This window comes from Pollachius pollachius, assembly GCF_949987615.1.
Source record: "Pollachius pollachius genome assembly, chromosome: 18".
Classification (NCBI taxonomy): domain Eukaryota; kingdom Metazoa; phylum Chordata; class Actinopteri; order Gadiformes; family Gadidae; genus Pollachius; species Pollachius pollachius.
In genome coordinates, this window is record NC_136951.1 from 15,455,789 (window position 1) to 15,468,167 (window position 12,379).

At 47.8% G+C, this 12,379-nt stretch overlaps 2 protein-coding genes across 2 annotated transcripts; one reads left to right on the forward strand and one right to left on the reverse strand.

Moving 5' to 3' along the window:
- Positions 1-345: 345 nt before the first annotated feature.
- rhno1 (RAD9-HUS1-RAD1 interacting nuclear orphan 1) lies at positions 346-2,041 on the reverse strand. Its single transcript, XM_079755741.1, has 2 exons — positions 1,714-2,041; positions 346-1,578 (listed from the first exon to the last, which is right to left on the reverse strand). The coding sequence occupies exons 1-2, from the start codon at positions 1,879-1,881 to the stop codon at positions 802-804; spliced, it is 945 nt and encodes a 314-aa protein (XP_079611867.1). The 5' UTR covers positions 1,882-2,041; the 3' UTR covers positions 346-801.
- Positions 2,042-2,347: 306 nt separating this feature from the next.
- foxm1 (forkhead box M1) lies at positions 2,348-9,745 on the forward strand. The gene is made up of 9 exons (XM_079755739.1): positions 2,348-2,486; positions 3,443-3,963; positions 4,410-4,543; positions 5,112-5,315; positions 5,795-5,923; positions 6,590-6,649; positions 7,047-7,098; positions 7,334-7,524; positions 8,064-9,745. Exons 2-9 carry the CDS (start codon positions 3,489-3,491, stop codon positions 8,817-8,819), a joined length of 2,001 nt encoding a protein of 666 aa, XP_079611865.1. The 5' UTR covers positions 2,348-2,486; positions 3,443-3,488; the 3' UTR covers positions 8,820-9,745.
- Positions 9,746-12,379: the final 2,634 nt, after the last annotated feature.

Here is a 12,379-nt window from a genome sequence, read left to right on the forward strand (position 1 = left end):
CCTATTGGACGTAGGTATAACTAAGCGTGTTCGTGATTGGCCGACAGTTTTGGTCAGTGGCTTGCGTTGTTCGCCAGAGAGGGATATCTGTTATAGATACTGTTTATTTTATATTGATCTATTTGGCAGAAGGGATGTAACTTTAAACCTCACAGGGTCGTATCTATACTCAAACTTCTTTTTTTTAATCAGAAACAAGCATGGTCAGCCACTGGACTTTAGGTGGTCGTCGAGCGAAATACTTTTAATAGTTAATCACATTACCATAATAAAACATTATATTTCTAAATCTAAGGATAATTACACTTATTGTATAAATCTTTCTTGATGTGTGAACAAGCAAGTCCTCCGTAATTCAAAAGGTAGTACAAAATGTTTTGTCAATGTGAAGTGATCACATTCACTTTCAGACACATTCATATTTTTTGTTCAAAATAAACAGGCCTATGTATTTCATTTATAATTTTCTTAAAGATTACTGCTGAATGAAGAAATGTATTGTAATAGTAAACATGTATAATAGTATATCTGTTCAATAATCAATTACTGCAGCCCTGAATTGAACAATTCAGTGTAAAATATAAGCCTATTCTAATGATAACCCTCATATTCTGCCCCATGATTATTTCAACCAAAAAAAACAATGGAAAGATGAGTTAAATGCAAGGAAAACATGTCATTAGTCTGATGGGTACATTAATATGCACCAATTTATAACATTATTGTCCATGTGTTGCACACACACGCACACACACACACACACACACACACACACACACACACACCACACCACGCACAACATCACCTAGGAACCAACGCGTCCACTTTAGAGAGATAGCCTCCTTTCTCCAGGGCCATCATCAGTCCCTTCCTCCTCCTCCACGTCACCCTCAACCCATAGTCCTGTTCCGGGGTGTCGGCCACAAGGGTCTCTGGCTGGCTCTGTCTACGTTCCTGGGACGGGGTCTCCAATAGCGGGTAAACACGGGCAGAGCGACTCCCCCGGCCCCCGTGAAGCGCCTCTGGGGTGTCCAGGTTGGAAGGGCTGGGGACGATGCAGCCAACTGCGCCGGGGGTCTCCGGCGTCGCAGAGCGGGGAGGGCTGGTTGTGTCGAGGGGGGCTGGGGACCGAAGAGTACCCCCGGCAGGGCGGCCAGGGGGCTGAGGCTGTGGCCGTTCCGCAACGGCACTGGAAGACGAGAGGGCATCGCCCAGTGTCCCTCTGGTCCGTCTCTTTGACGTCTGTTGGTTGGGAAGAGAAGCCACCATGGGAGCATGTTGTTGTTGTTGTTGTTGTGGTCGTTGTGGCTGCTGCCGATTGGTCGAGGCCGGCGCCGCAACGGACACTTTGTTGGATTTCTTCGCGCGGGTTTGCTTTGGTTGTCCGTTGATGTCTGAGGTTGGTGCCGGACCTCGGTCGAACGATAAGGGTGGGAACTTGCAGACGCTGGTATTGGGACCCGGCTTTCTGGACAGTTGACTGCTTCGATCGAGGATGCTCGTGGTGGAAGGGCCCTTCCTCCTGCCCCGTCTGCCTGGGGGCGCTGCCAGGTGAGACAGGTCAAACTGTGGACTCACCTTGAAAGGGAAGAACCATGTGTGTGTTAACCGGTATACCAATGCTTGCTTTGTGTATAATTTGCATTTCTTGTTATATTTGTCACTTGAATTAGTTTGTTGTTCTATGTGCAAATGGTATGCAAAGTCACTCACCCACAGAGCAAGAGATGTATTGTCGTGTGTTGGCCTCTCTGTGATGAACGACTTGGGGTGTAACGCTGCTCGCACCTCGGGCTCCTCGTGTCGGAGTCTAGATCCATCTAGCGATTGCTCCAGGAACAACAGAGCAGGCTTCGGTGTCGTTCGTTTTTTACGGGGCATTAGAAATCATGACTGGCGACCTATAGCAGCGAGAGAGTGCAAGATGCCCACATGCACGTAGTTATGCAAAATTTACATTTGCATTTAGGGCGTTTAGCATCAGTTAACCAATCTTCATTTCCGAAAAACGAGTACATCCTGCATATTATTTTTTTTACAGATCCACCGCTCCATTATACTTAAATGTCAATAATAACGTACATACTTGTACTAACATCCAATGCGAAATCATAATCGTAAATAGCATGAATTTCAAATCATAACACGACTGAGCGATTCCCTTTCTGTTTTGTACCTCGTCCTCATTTCCCGGTTTCCACCGTACACGCTCCTGATTGGTCGACGGGTCGCAGACAACCACTACCATTGGTCGATGTCGGCGTCACGTGATCACGTTGACAGGAGAAGTGCCCACAGCGGCGCCAAAATTCAAAAGATATGTTCATTGAAATGACGAGAAGTGCTACGCGTTGACTCTACTATTGAACTGTTTTTAGACTAGTGCTGATTCTTTTTTTACTAGATCTGGATAAACCACAGCCTTTTTAATCCCTATCGGGAGGATTATCAAGCGGATCCCGATGGAAAGTCGCTGTAATATGAAGGTTTGGAGCTGTCTATGAATGTGTTTCCCTGTTAGCACTCCACCACCTCGCTTAGCATCCGATCCAGAAGTGCAGCACCTCTAACCATGCTCCCTTATGTAGACCCGGCGCTTATTAACTCTAAGGTCTAGTTACCGCGATAATGTCTACAAAAAGACCCCGACCCACTGACAACGCTCCGATTGGCGACTAAAAACCGTGAAGTATGTCCTGGTCCTGATCTCCATGTAGCAATGCGCTGTTGTGGACGCTAGCTGTCGCCTCTGTCCGATGTTTCCTCCTTTTCGATTCTTTATTTAATCTCGTCTGGACACGTTCAGAGTAGGCTGAGGGTTTGGTCAGTTCAGATCCCGACACGCTCGGTTCCTGAACCGGTCAATCGATGCTCCCTGGTCAGATTTTGCTACCGCAGGGCGATTCAATAGCAGAGTCGATCGAGTCGTGCTACCCTATCAAAAAATACGAAAGAGGCATACTAAAGGAGTAGCTCAAGGGGTCTCGTCTGAAGGTCCGAGTTGGGGCAGGTTAGTGTAGTAGTTAGGGCGATCCACTACCAGATGGAAGGATCTTTGTTTGATACCCAGTGTCCACATCTCTTCTTTGCCAAATGTTAAGGCTTGAAATAACTGCATGTCTGCTAAATGACTAACTAATGAAACGGTTATTATAGTTTATGAACCGGATCTCGATTAAACGAGCTGTTCAGTTCATTAAGAGGGAGTAGGCCTACTAAGGGTTAGGAGGTCTCGTATCCCCCGCGGGATCCAGAACCCTGGAGCGGTCCTGGTTCCATCTGCTGGTGCCTGGCAACACCTTCTAGATCTGACCGGTAACCGCTAACGGATAAAGACGTTTTTTTTAATAACCGTGCACAGTAGAAAGCGAAAGCGGACGGACTCGCTCGATTAATTTGCGATTTGTTCGTTCTCACTTTCTTGACATATTTTTTTACACAGAGAAACCACGGATACCAAAGGGGGTTTTCTGCGATCTGAATGCAGAATGAGACGAAGTCCAAGGAGACCCCTGATCCTCAAACGGAGGAAGCTACCTTTCCAACTGAACGACCCCCCGGCTAATGCGGTCCCGTCGAAGGAACCCCCTGGACGACCCCCACCAACACCTACACCGCCCCCCGATGGGCCCTTCCCAACGCCCATTGCCTTCCCGGACGGCATCCAAGTCGTTGCCCACCCCACCAGGCCCGACACCCAGGTGGTGGTCATCCCCCAAACAGCCGATTTACAGTGCGTCATCGGAGCTCTGACGGCCAAGGGCAAAGAGCACGGGTCCAACGGACCCAACAAATTCATCCTCCTGAGTGGAGGCAGCGGTGGGCTGGAGAACGACTCTCATTGTGTGCACTTATCTGAGGGAGATGATCCGCCACCACGAAGAATAACTGGAGGACCACCGGGGGACGTGAAGGAGGAAGGGGTTTGCCTGGACATTAAACCCCTCACCGGATTGAACCCATGTAAGGGCCTTACTTTGATAGATAGTGTAATGAGGTTGATTGTTTATTGATCTGTACAAGTTTGGGAAGGTTGGTGTAGTGGTTAGGGTGATCGACTCCCAGATGGAAGGATCTTTGTTTGATCCCCAATTGTCTTGTATACCTTCTTCTTTGCCAAAAAACAACTTGAAATCACTGCAAGTCTGCTAAGTGACTCAATGTTGAAATCGTTATTATTGTCTCTATCACTTCTCTTCAGTGTTGGTGTTTACTCCTCCCAGATGGAAAGATCTTTGTTTGATCCCCAATGTCCTATTTACCTATTCTCTACCAAAAAACTACTTTAAATCACTGCAAGTCTGCTAAGTGACTCAACAGTGTAACGGTTATCATTGTTGCTAACACTTGATGTCACCAATATCAGTGTTGGTGTTAATTCCCTATATTTGGCTTTCTTTGTCTGCTAGTCAACAAGGACCTGGACTGCAGTCCGCTTGACGACAGTCTCACCAACATGCAGTGGCTGGGCAGAATGAGCACGGACACAGAGAAGAGCGAGGGGGAAAAGGAGAACTACAGCCTTTCCCAGCAGGAGTCGCAGGTCAGCTGTGTGATGTGGGCACCTGGACATGGGAAAGTAGTCTTTGGGTGGCTGAGTTGGTTTGAGAAACATGTCCGCACATGTCTTCTGTAAAGAACCTCACTAGGGGGACTGGGAGGGGTTTCTTCTGTGGTCCCCATTACATATTTGACATAGGGATTTTATAACATTCATGTGATATATTACCATATACAATTCAAGACCTTTTTGGCAAACATCAAAAGTATGACTTAAATGGCAAATGTAATATTTTTGCAACCCGCAATTTATATTTCTGAGCCTCTGCGTCCAATTCACACACATTGTTTTAACCCAACCAGCATCAGCCCTTAATACCAATGTCCCAGTGCATACTTCACAAAACTAAGTGATCAACAGTATTTCGCTCCTGGCTAGAAATACAAATGCCCTTTATGAAACTGAACCTTTTAAACACATTGCTTGAATCCGATACTTACAGCTTATAAAACCGCAAACTCCCACGTGCATCTCAGACCACCCCAGAGGTCTTTCTACCGCTGCCTTCCCCTCAGACTCCTCTCCCTGACGCTTTACTCTTCTCCGACAGGCCTCCGACGGCGTGGTGGTGGAGGTGGAGGGGGGCGGGGAGGCGAAGGCCGCCCTGTCGGACCGACCTCCCTACTCCTACATGGCCATGATCCAGTTTGCCATCAACAGCCGGCCTGGCCGCAGGATGACCCTGAAGGAGATCTACACCTGGATCGAGGACCACTTCCCCTTCTTCCAGCAGCAGACCAAGCCCGGCTGGAAGGTGGTAACCCCCCCCCCCCAGCCGTTACACTACCCGTTTGGTGCTAATACTCCTAGCATGAGCTGCAGAGGAATCTAGAATCATCCACATGAGTTTGTTGTTGTTTACCGTTCCAGCCGTCGTCGTAGTTTACTGTTGATTACTGTTGCACAATTGTATGTTGTTGTTTTTTGTAGTTCGCTCTCTTTACTCGAAAGGCTGTTTTCGTGGTACTTTAATTAGTCGTACTTGTTGTAGTGAATGTTGTTAACTAAGACGGCAGTTAACAACTGTTGTAATTAACTGTTTATCATAGACTACCGTTTACTGTTTTAGTGTCTTAGTTAACTTGAATGGCTATATTCGTGGTACTTTAAGTAATCATACTTACTGTAGTAAACGTTTTAGTAAACCACGAAAACTTTTGGATGACCGTTTACCGTTATCATTAGCATTGTTGCTTACATGCAATGGTTTTGTCCTGTTGGTGTCGCCCTCAGAACTCCATCCGCCACAACCTGTCCCTGCACGACATGTTCACACGCGAGACGTCGCCGGACGGCAAGGTGTCCTACTGGACCATCCGGCCCGAGGCCAACCGTTGCCTGACCCTGGATCAGGTGTACAAGGTAAGCCGTGGAACACGCCTCACTTCTTCACTGCTCAGGGAGGGTCAACATGGCCCCTGACACCATCCTCACCATGGCGGTTCATCATGTACGCATCAAGGCGGCTCTGAGAAATAGCCGGCCAACGGTTGAATCTGTTGTGGCTCGGCTTAGCTCAGGAGGTAGAGCGGGCTGACTGGAACAGGAATGTTGCTAGTTTGATCCCGAGTGTCGAGGTGTCCTTGAGCAATGTACCTAACTGCTCCTGACAAGCTTGCTGTCGCCTTGCATGATTGACACCGGCGTCGACGTGTGAATGTGTGTATAAGCAGTTGTAATTCGCTTTGGGATAAAAGCGTCTGCTAAATGCCCGAAATGAAATGGAAATTGATCAGAACTCGATATTGTCTTCCTGGTCGTTGCCTTTTCCAAAGGACGATTCTCCCCCGTGGTCAATCGTTATCTTTACTACAACATCCACATGTATTGTGCCGTGTAACAACGCCCTCTTCATATCCGTAATGTCCTCTTCAAGTGTGCCGACGACAGAGTAGCCTCTCCAAGTGTTTTAAGCTTAACGATCTGTCGTAATTCGAACCCAGCCAACTGGTTTTTTTAAATTTATTTTTATTGTGTTGGTCATTCTCATTCTCTTTGATGAGTACTCCTTCTCTCTCTCTCCTCCAGCCTGGCTATGAGGGGACGGTCACTCTGGTCCCAGTTCCCCGGGCCCTCGTCCCCCACCAGGTAACGTTTGCTCCACCTTCGTCTCTGAGGGCACTGCGGTCGGGGGGAGAAGTGCGAGGAGGCGGAGGGGTTTGGGTGTGTTGCTCTCGAGGCGCTGTAGCCGCTGGGTACACATCGGGGCGTGTTGTGACACAGCCCCCACTGGAGTGTGCGTCTCTCTAGCGTCTAAACGTGTTCTTCAAGCCAAGATCTCGACTGGATATTGGATGTTTCTTCCTTTGCATTATGTCTTTCCTTCTACTCGTAAAAAAAAAAATCGTTTTATGGTCTCTTTCTCTGACTGTCTCTCTACCGTTCTCTCTAGTGTCTAACCCCCCACCCCCATTAACCATGACCAAAATGCATGCAGAGGGAAAGTAGAAGGTTTATAAATATTTGTTACTTTATTGTTTAACAGGAGCAGACAGGGATGTTGGCGTCTTCTTCAGGGAGAGGGTCTCGTGGTTGTGGTAAGTTTCTGCAAGAAACGGAACCAGAATTAATCCAAATTGTGATTTATGGCCAAATTGATTCACTCATGCAGGGATTTGACATGGTACGTCGGCGCAATAGATAAACTTTAAAAGTGGATTAAATCAAATCTTCAATCCACACAAAAAAAAAAACACAAAGCCAGCCCCCTGGTGTCCTCCAGCCTCTTTACGCTGCCTAACTTCGCCTCCTCCTTCTGCTCCGTGTGTCCAGTGAGGAGGATGAAGCCGCTCCTTCCCCGCAGCGACTCCTACCTGGTCCCCTTCCAGCTGCCCGCTGCTGCCGCCGCCACCACCTCCATCTTCCTGCCCACCTCCTACTCCCCCCAGGTCCAGCTCCGGCCCGCCCCCCAGCGTACCCGGGTCACCCCCCGGGCCAATAAGAGAGTGAGGATCGCCCCTAAGGTAATCCTGCTCGGTCGTCTCGCGTCTAAGAACTGTTCAGCTTTTCTCTTTTTCATGCTAGTTGTCCGAGGTAGCTTGGGTTTAAGGCGTTAAGGAGCAGCTAGTGGTGGGCGGCCATCTTGCATCAAGGATGGACTGTGTTTATATCAAGGTTTTCTTGGTGCCGCCTTTCATCCACACACAAACGCCCACGGCAATGTGGACCATGCGAGGCAACAGCCATCTGGTCACGACTGGCTCGGCTCGAGTGTTTAAGTGTCGAGGTGCCCCTGAGCAAGACGCCTAGGGGGACAACTCGACACTTAGCCTAGACCAGCCAGGGATCGACCCGGCAACCTGCAGGTTGTGGAACGCCCTGCTCTAGCTCCTGAGTTACCACCACTCCAAAGGTACAGGCATCGGACAGAGGTCCCGTTCAGAAACCCATCTCGCTGCGCGTCAAGCACGCTTTATACGTGACACGAGTTAGACGGCATTGGAATTCTGACCCCCCCCCCCCCCCCACCTCGGTTGCCCTTTGACCTCTGTGTGCTCAGCAGGTGGCGCACGTCGACGCCCCGGCCGTGCTGCTGCACACCACCGCCAAGGAGTTCAAGGAGGAGCCGGGGTGCGTGCCGCTGACGCCCCGAAGGGTCCCGCATCGAGGAGGTGGAGGAGGAGGAGGAAGCAGCTCGCGGCGCAAGCAGCGTCTGGTGCTCCCGGCTCACGAGGAGCCCGTCCTCCTCTTCCAGGACAGCTCCTTCTTCGACTCTGGCGTGGCCTCGGACGCCTCGGGCCTCCAGGAAACGCAGCCGGGCGGCAGCCCCCCCGCCTCCTGCGAGCTCTCCTTCAAAACCCCCGTCAAGGGCAGCAGCAGCAGCAGCAGCCACCTGGCCTCCTCCACGCCCAGCAAGCCGGCCGGCTGGGAGCCCTGGAAGGTGACCCCGCTGGGGAAGGGCACCCAGCGGGCCATGCTGGACTTCAGCCCCATCCGCACGCCCAGAGGGCCCCTGCACACACCCCAGCAGCAGCAGCAGAACCTTCCCCAACAGGATTACTCCAGCTTCAGCTTCAGCTTCAGCGGCACGTCCTTCACGGAGCTGCCGCTCTTCAGCTCGCCACGGGAGCTGCTGACGTCGTGCGGGCGAGACTCGCCGCCCCTGGGGGCCGGCCGCTCGCTGGAGGGCCTCATGCTGGACACCTTGAACGACAGCCTGAGCAAGGTGCTGGTGGACATCAGCTTCTCCGGCCTGGAGGACGAGGACTTGGGCACGGCGAACATCAGCTGGTCCGAGTTCATTCCCCAAATGTTGTAGGCCGGGGTCCGGAGGGAAGGGGGGGAGGAGGGCGAAGGATGTAGCAATCAAAAAAAACAAACAAAAAAAAAGTGGTTGTTTATCAATGATAGTGGTTTAGTTTTGTGTGTTGTCTCGTTGCCCGTGTGGCGTTGTCCGGTATGCTTTCCTTTTCTTTCTGCAGTTTTCCCCTCGTCAGTCACCTCCGTCACTCGCTGCCTCTCGGTTTCCTCTTGAAGGGGTTTAGTTTGGTTTAAAGCTTGTATCCATCGTAAGAATCTTTTGAACCGTTTCTAAGTGCCTGAGAGCGATCTTCACGCATATCTGTGTAAATATATATCTTTATGTTTTGATTTGCACATTTTTTGTCATGTACAGTTATGTTGAAAGGTAAAAAAAAATTTGCACGGTTTAGAAACCACGGCCATTCATCTCCCAGCACGCCAGTCCAAGCCGACTGGAAGACGTTCTAGACTCATTCCCCAGCAGTGTTTAAGCGAATCACAGGGTCACAGCATAAATGTGTGTTAGTTCTTTCGTAACTTTACCAACCTCAGTGCACTTTTGTAGCCCGCAGTCCCGACGTTGGCGCTGGATTTCAGCCCAATTCCGGGAGCTTGGGAGAATAAATTTTATATTAGAGGAATCTACGCATCGTTAAGCCCAAAGCAAGTGGAAATGTGGAATGTTTGAGATTTATTCCGGGCTTGTGTAGAAGGAAATCCATTATGTTTTATTAGCTGCATGCAGGTGATTTGTCCTGTCGAGGCTTGCTAGGGGAGCGTGTGTATCAGACTTTCAAGCAAAGCGATGTATCCTCTTTCGTACCGGCGGTTTGATCCTTTGTTAAGGTGGGCTTCTGGTAGGCAGGGCAGGGGGGATCATGCCAGCTTTGATGTTGTAATATGTGGTGATGTGTAGGCAGGTAGCGGAGTGAAGTCGGAGCGTTGGCCATTTTGAATTGCAAGCAATAAGTCTCAACGTGTGATTTGATGTATCCTGGAAATACATATTTATGACTGTAAACACTAAATCCAGTTCAGCCACAAGCATCGCAAGTAAAGGCTCATTGTCACCTTTTAATAAAAGCAACTTGACTAGCTACTGATGTTTCTGCCAGTGTTTTCATATAAAGATCCAGTATTCTATTGAGATGTACATGAACGCTTTGGCTTGTCGGTAGTAATGGCGCTTTAATTGGCCGGGTGGATGGAGTCAGCCAATAGGAGTGAGCTGAGTCATCATATGTAAGACTCGCCTCTGATTGCTGATGTATTCTAGGAACGAACGCAGTGTGAAGAGGTTCATTAAAATCCTGGAAGTCAACGACACATTAAGGACGCTGCAGGTAAGATTCAAAGGTTAGGTGGGCAATTACTTCTATTAACATTTTTTGTCATATTTGTCAAAGTTCCTTTTACGTCCCGGCAGCAATCAACTAAAGCAATCAGCAATCAAACGCTCTGACAAGAACGGCCAACCATGTCATTCGACCCGAATGACATGATTGGATGGCTGACCGGTCTGTAGTCACATGTTATGGGAGGGACCGGCTTTTGATTGGGGCCTGCAGGGAGGGGTTGGATGCATTCAAAATCTAGCTTACTCTAGCTTTTCTCCAAATTAAACAAACTACCCCAGCTTTAAGGGAGGTTAAAGTAGGCGAACGTTTTGTCTTGAGGTTGTCATTACGTTTTGTATAGTTATATTCTGTTGGCTATGATGTCAGTTTGCCACCAACTGAGATAACGTGGTCATCTTCTAGCTGCAGTTCACTATTCGTCCAGCAGATGGCGGTGTTCCCCCTTGATGGCTCACGACCTGAGTGCCTGCACTTCTCGGCCTGTATCTATTCACATGAACAGCACATCCAGTACTAGGTAATTGTAGACTCAAACAAAGCTAACTTTATTCTGTGAATGAGATCAGAGTATATTCTTTCCTAACATACCACCTCCTAAATGTGTTAAACTGATTTAACTGTATTTAAATGTTATTCCATATATTTGTTTAAATTTCCCAGGCACTCAAATCTCAATGGGGAAATGTGTTGAGTAATTCAATGCTGAAGTTGTTAAAAGTCATCCTTCAAAGTTTATCCAGGATTGACTGGCCGTGTAACCTCGTTTCTTAGGCTTCTTTTGTACGTCTGTTTCTACAGATTAACTGGGAACATTTTCCTTTGCATACTTGATACCCAACAACACTAAGACAAACCTAGATTGAAGCAAAATATGTGTTTCGGTGACCAGGGAATGTGATTTATATTTACTATATGTAGTAATTGATGCAATAGAAAGAGTTGTAGTGGTGGTGGTGGTGGTATTGTAGTAAAAGTATTAGTAGAAGTGGTGGTAGTCTACATAATATATCTCTCATCTCACTTCAAATTATTTACACAGCAACGACTTATCACTTATAGAGTGAAAACGCTTAGGGCAAGATACTGCAACCCTTCATTAGTATGAGTATAACTCAGTAGATGAAGAACAACCATTATCTCTATCTTTCAACGGACCATCATGCAAAGACCGTCACAGAATAATGGAGACGTTCTGAAAACTGAACAAAGACCCCCTTGTAAAAGATTCAAGCGCTCTCTCCTCCGGAGTGCTCTGGAATCCGGGATAGAGGTATAGGAAGGCATTCCAGACTTCCTATAGTCACTGGGAACACCGGAGCCTATAGTTCATTAAGAATAATGAGCCTTGATCAATAATGCATGCTTCTCATAGCACACCGCCTTGCTATGACTGCAGTCATTTGTTGGCAATCTATTGTGAAGTGAGATTATGAATTATGGATGTGAATCCCTCCCTCTGTGACCAAATGTTGGGGTTGTTATTCGTTGCCTACGTTGGTTTTGGCAATGGTTTAAAGCGCACTATAGTTTTAGTTCACGAGTGGCATTCGTCTTTTTGTAACCATGCGTTTCTTTTTCGACGGGCCGACAACGATACTCGTCTCTTCTCGTGAAATGAAGTTGAATGATTTGAAAGCAGATATAATCGTTGAGCCCGGAGGAAGTGACTTATAGGGCTGTTACAATTTGCATGGGGAAAATTTTTGGTATAGAATAAAATGTATTTGTAGCCCTTTTACCCCTATAATAAAGAGGGAAGGGCCCTAGGTTCTTCTATCAATCTAAATTATTAGTTTTGAATTCCTATATTTGGTAACCATATAGCAAGAGCATCCTTAATGAATATTAAACACTAAACATACACAATATCAACACTACACGTATTAGTAAGCAGCCAACAAAAAAGTAAGTAGTAGAACGTTTACTTATTTTAGAACAAAATATAAATGCATGTGCATGTCACAGATACCATATCACAATATCACAATAAAGGCTATAAGTAATAATAACATTACTAAACTAAGCCGGCATAATATAGAAAAGAAAACCAAAGAAAACAATCCTGTACAAAAAGAAAACCCTGTTGCAGGCCTGTTGATTTTAGTAGTCCTCTTCGCTCCTCCGAGCCAACGGGAACACGGTAGGCTACTCACACGTCCAGGTGAACGGCAACGGGCGTCCTCGAATGTCCGTGGAAAGGCCAGTATCGGGAAAGTCT

Coding starts and splice junctions, on each gene's coding strand:
- foxm1 (XM_079755739.1), top strand. CDS start 3,489: ATGAGACGAAGTCCAAGGAGACCCCTGATCCTCAAACGGAGGAAGCTA. Junction 3,964..4,409: donor CCTCACCGGATTGAACCCAT/GTAAGGGCCTTA, acceptor TTTGTCTGCTAG/TCAACAAGGACCTGGACTGC. Junction 4,544..5,111: donor TTTCCCAGCAGGAGTCGCAG/GTCAGCTGTGTG, acceptor CTTCTCCGACAG/GCCTCCGACGGCGTGGTGGT.
- rhno1 (XM_079755741.1), bottom strand. CDS start 1,881: ATGCCCCGTAAAAAACGAACGACACCGAAGCCTGCTCTGTTGTTCCTG. Junction 1,579..1,713: donor ATACATCTCTTGCTCTGTGG/GTGAGTGACTTT, acceptor TTCCCTTTCAAG/GTGAGTCCACAGTTTGACCT.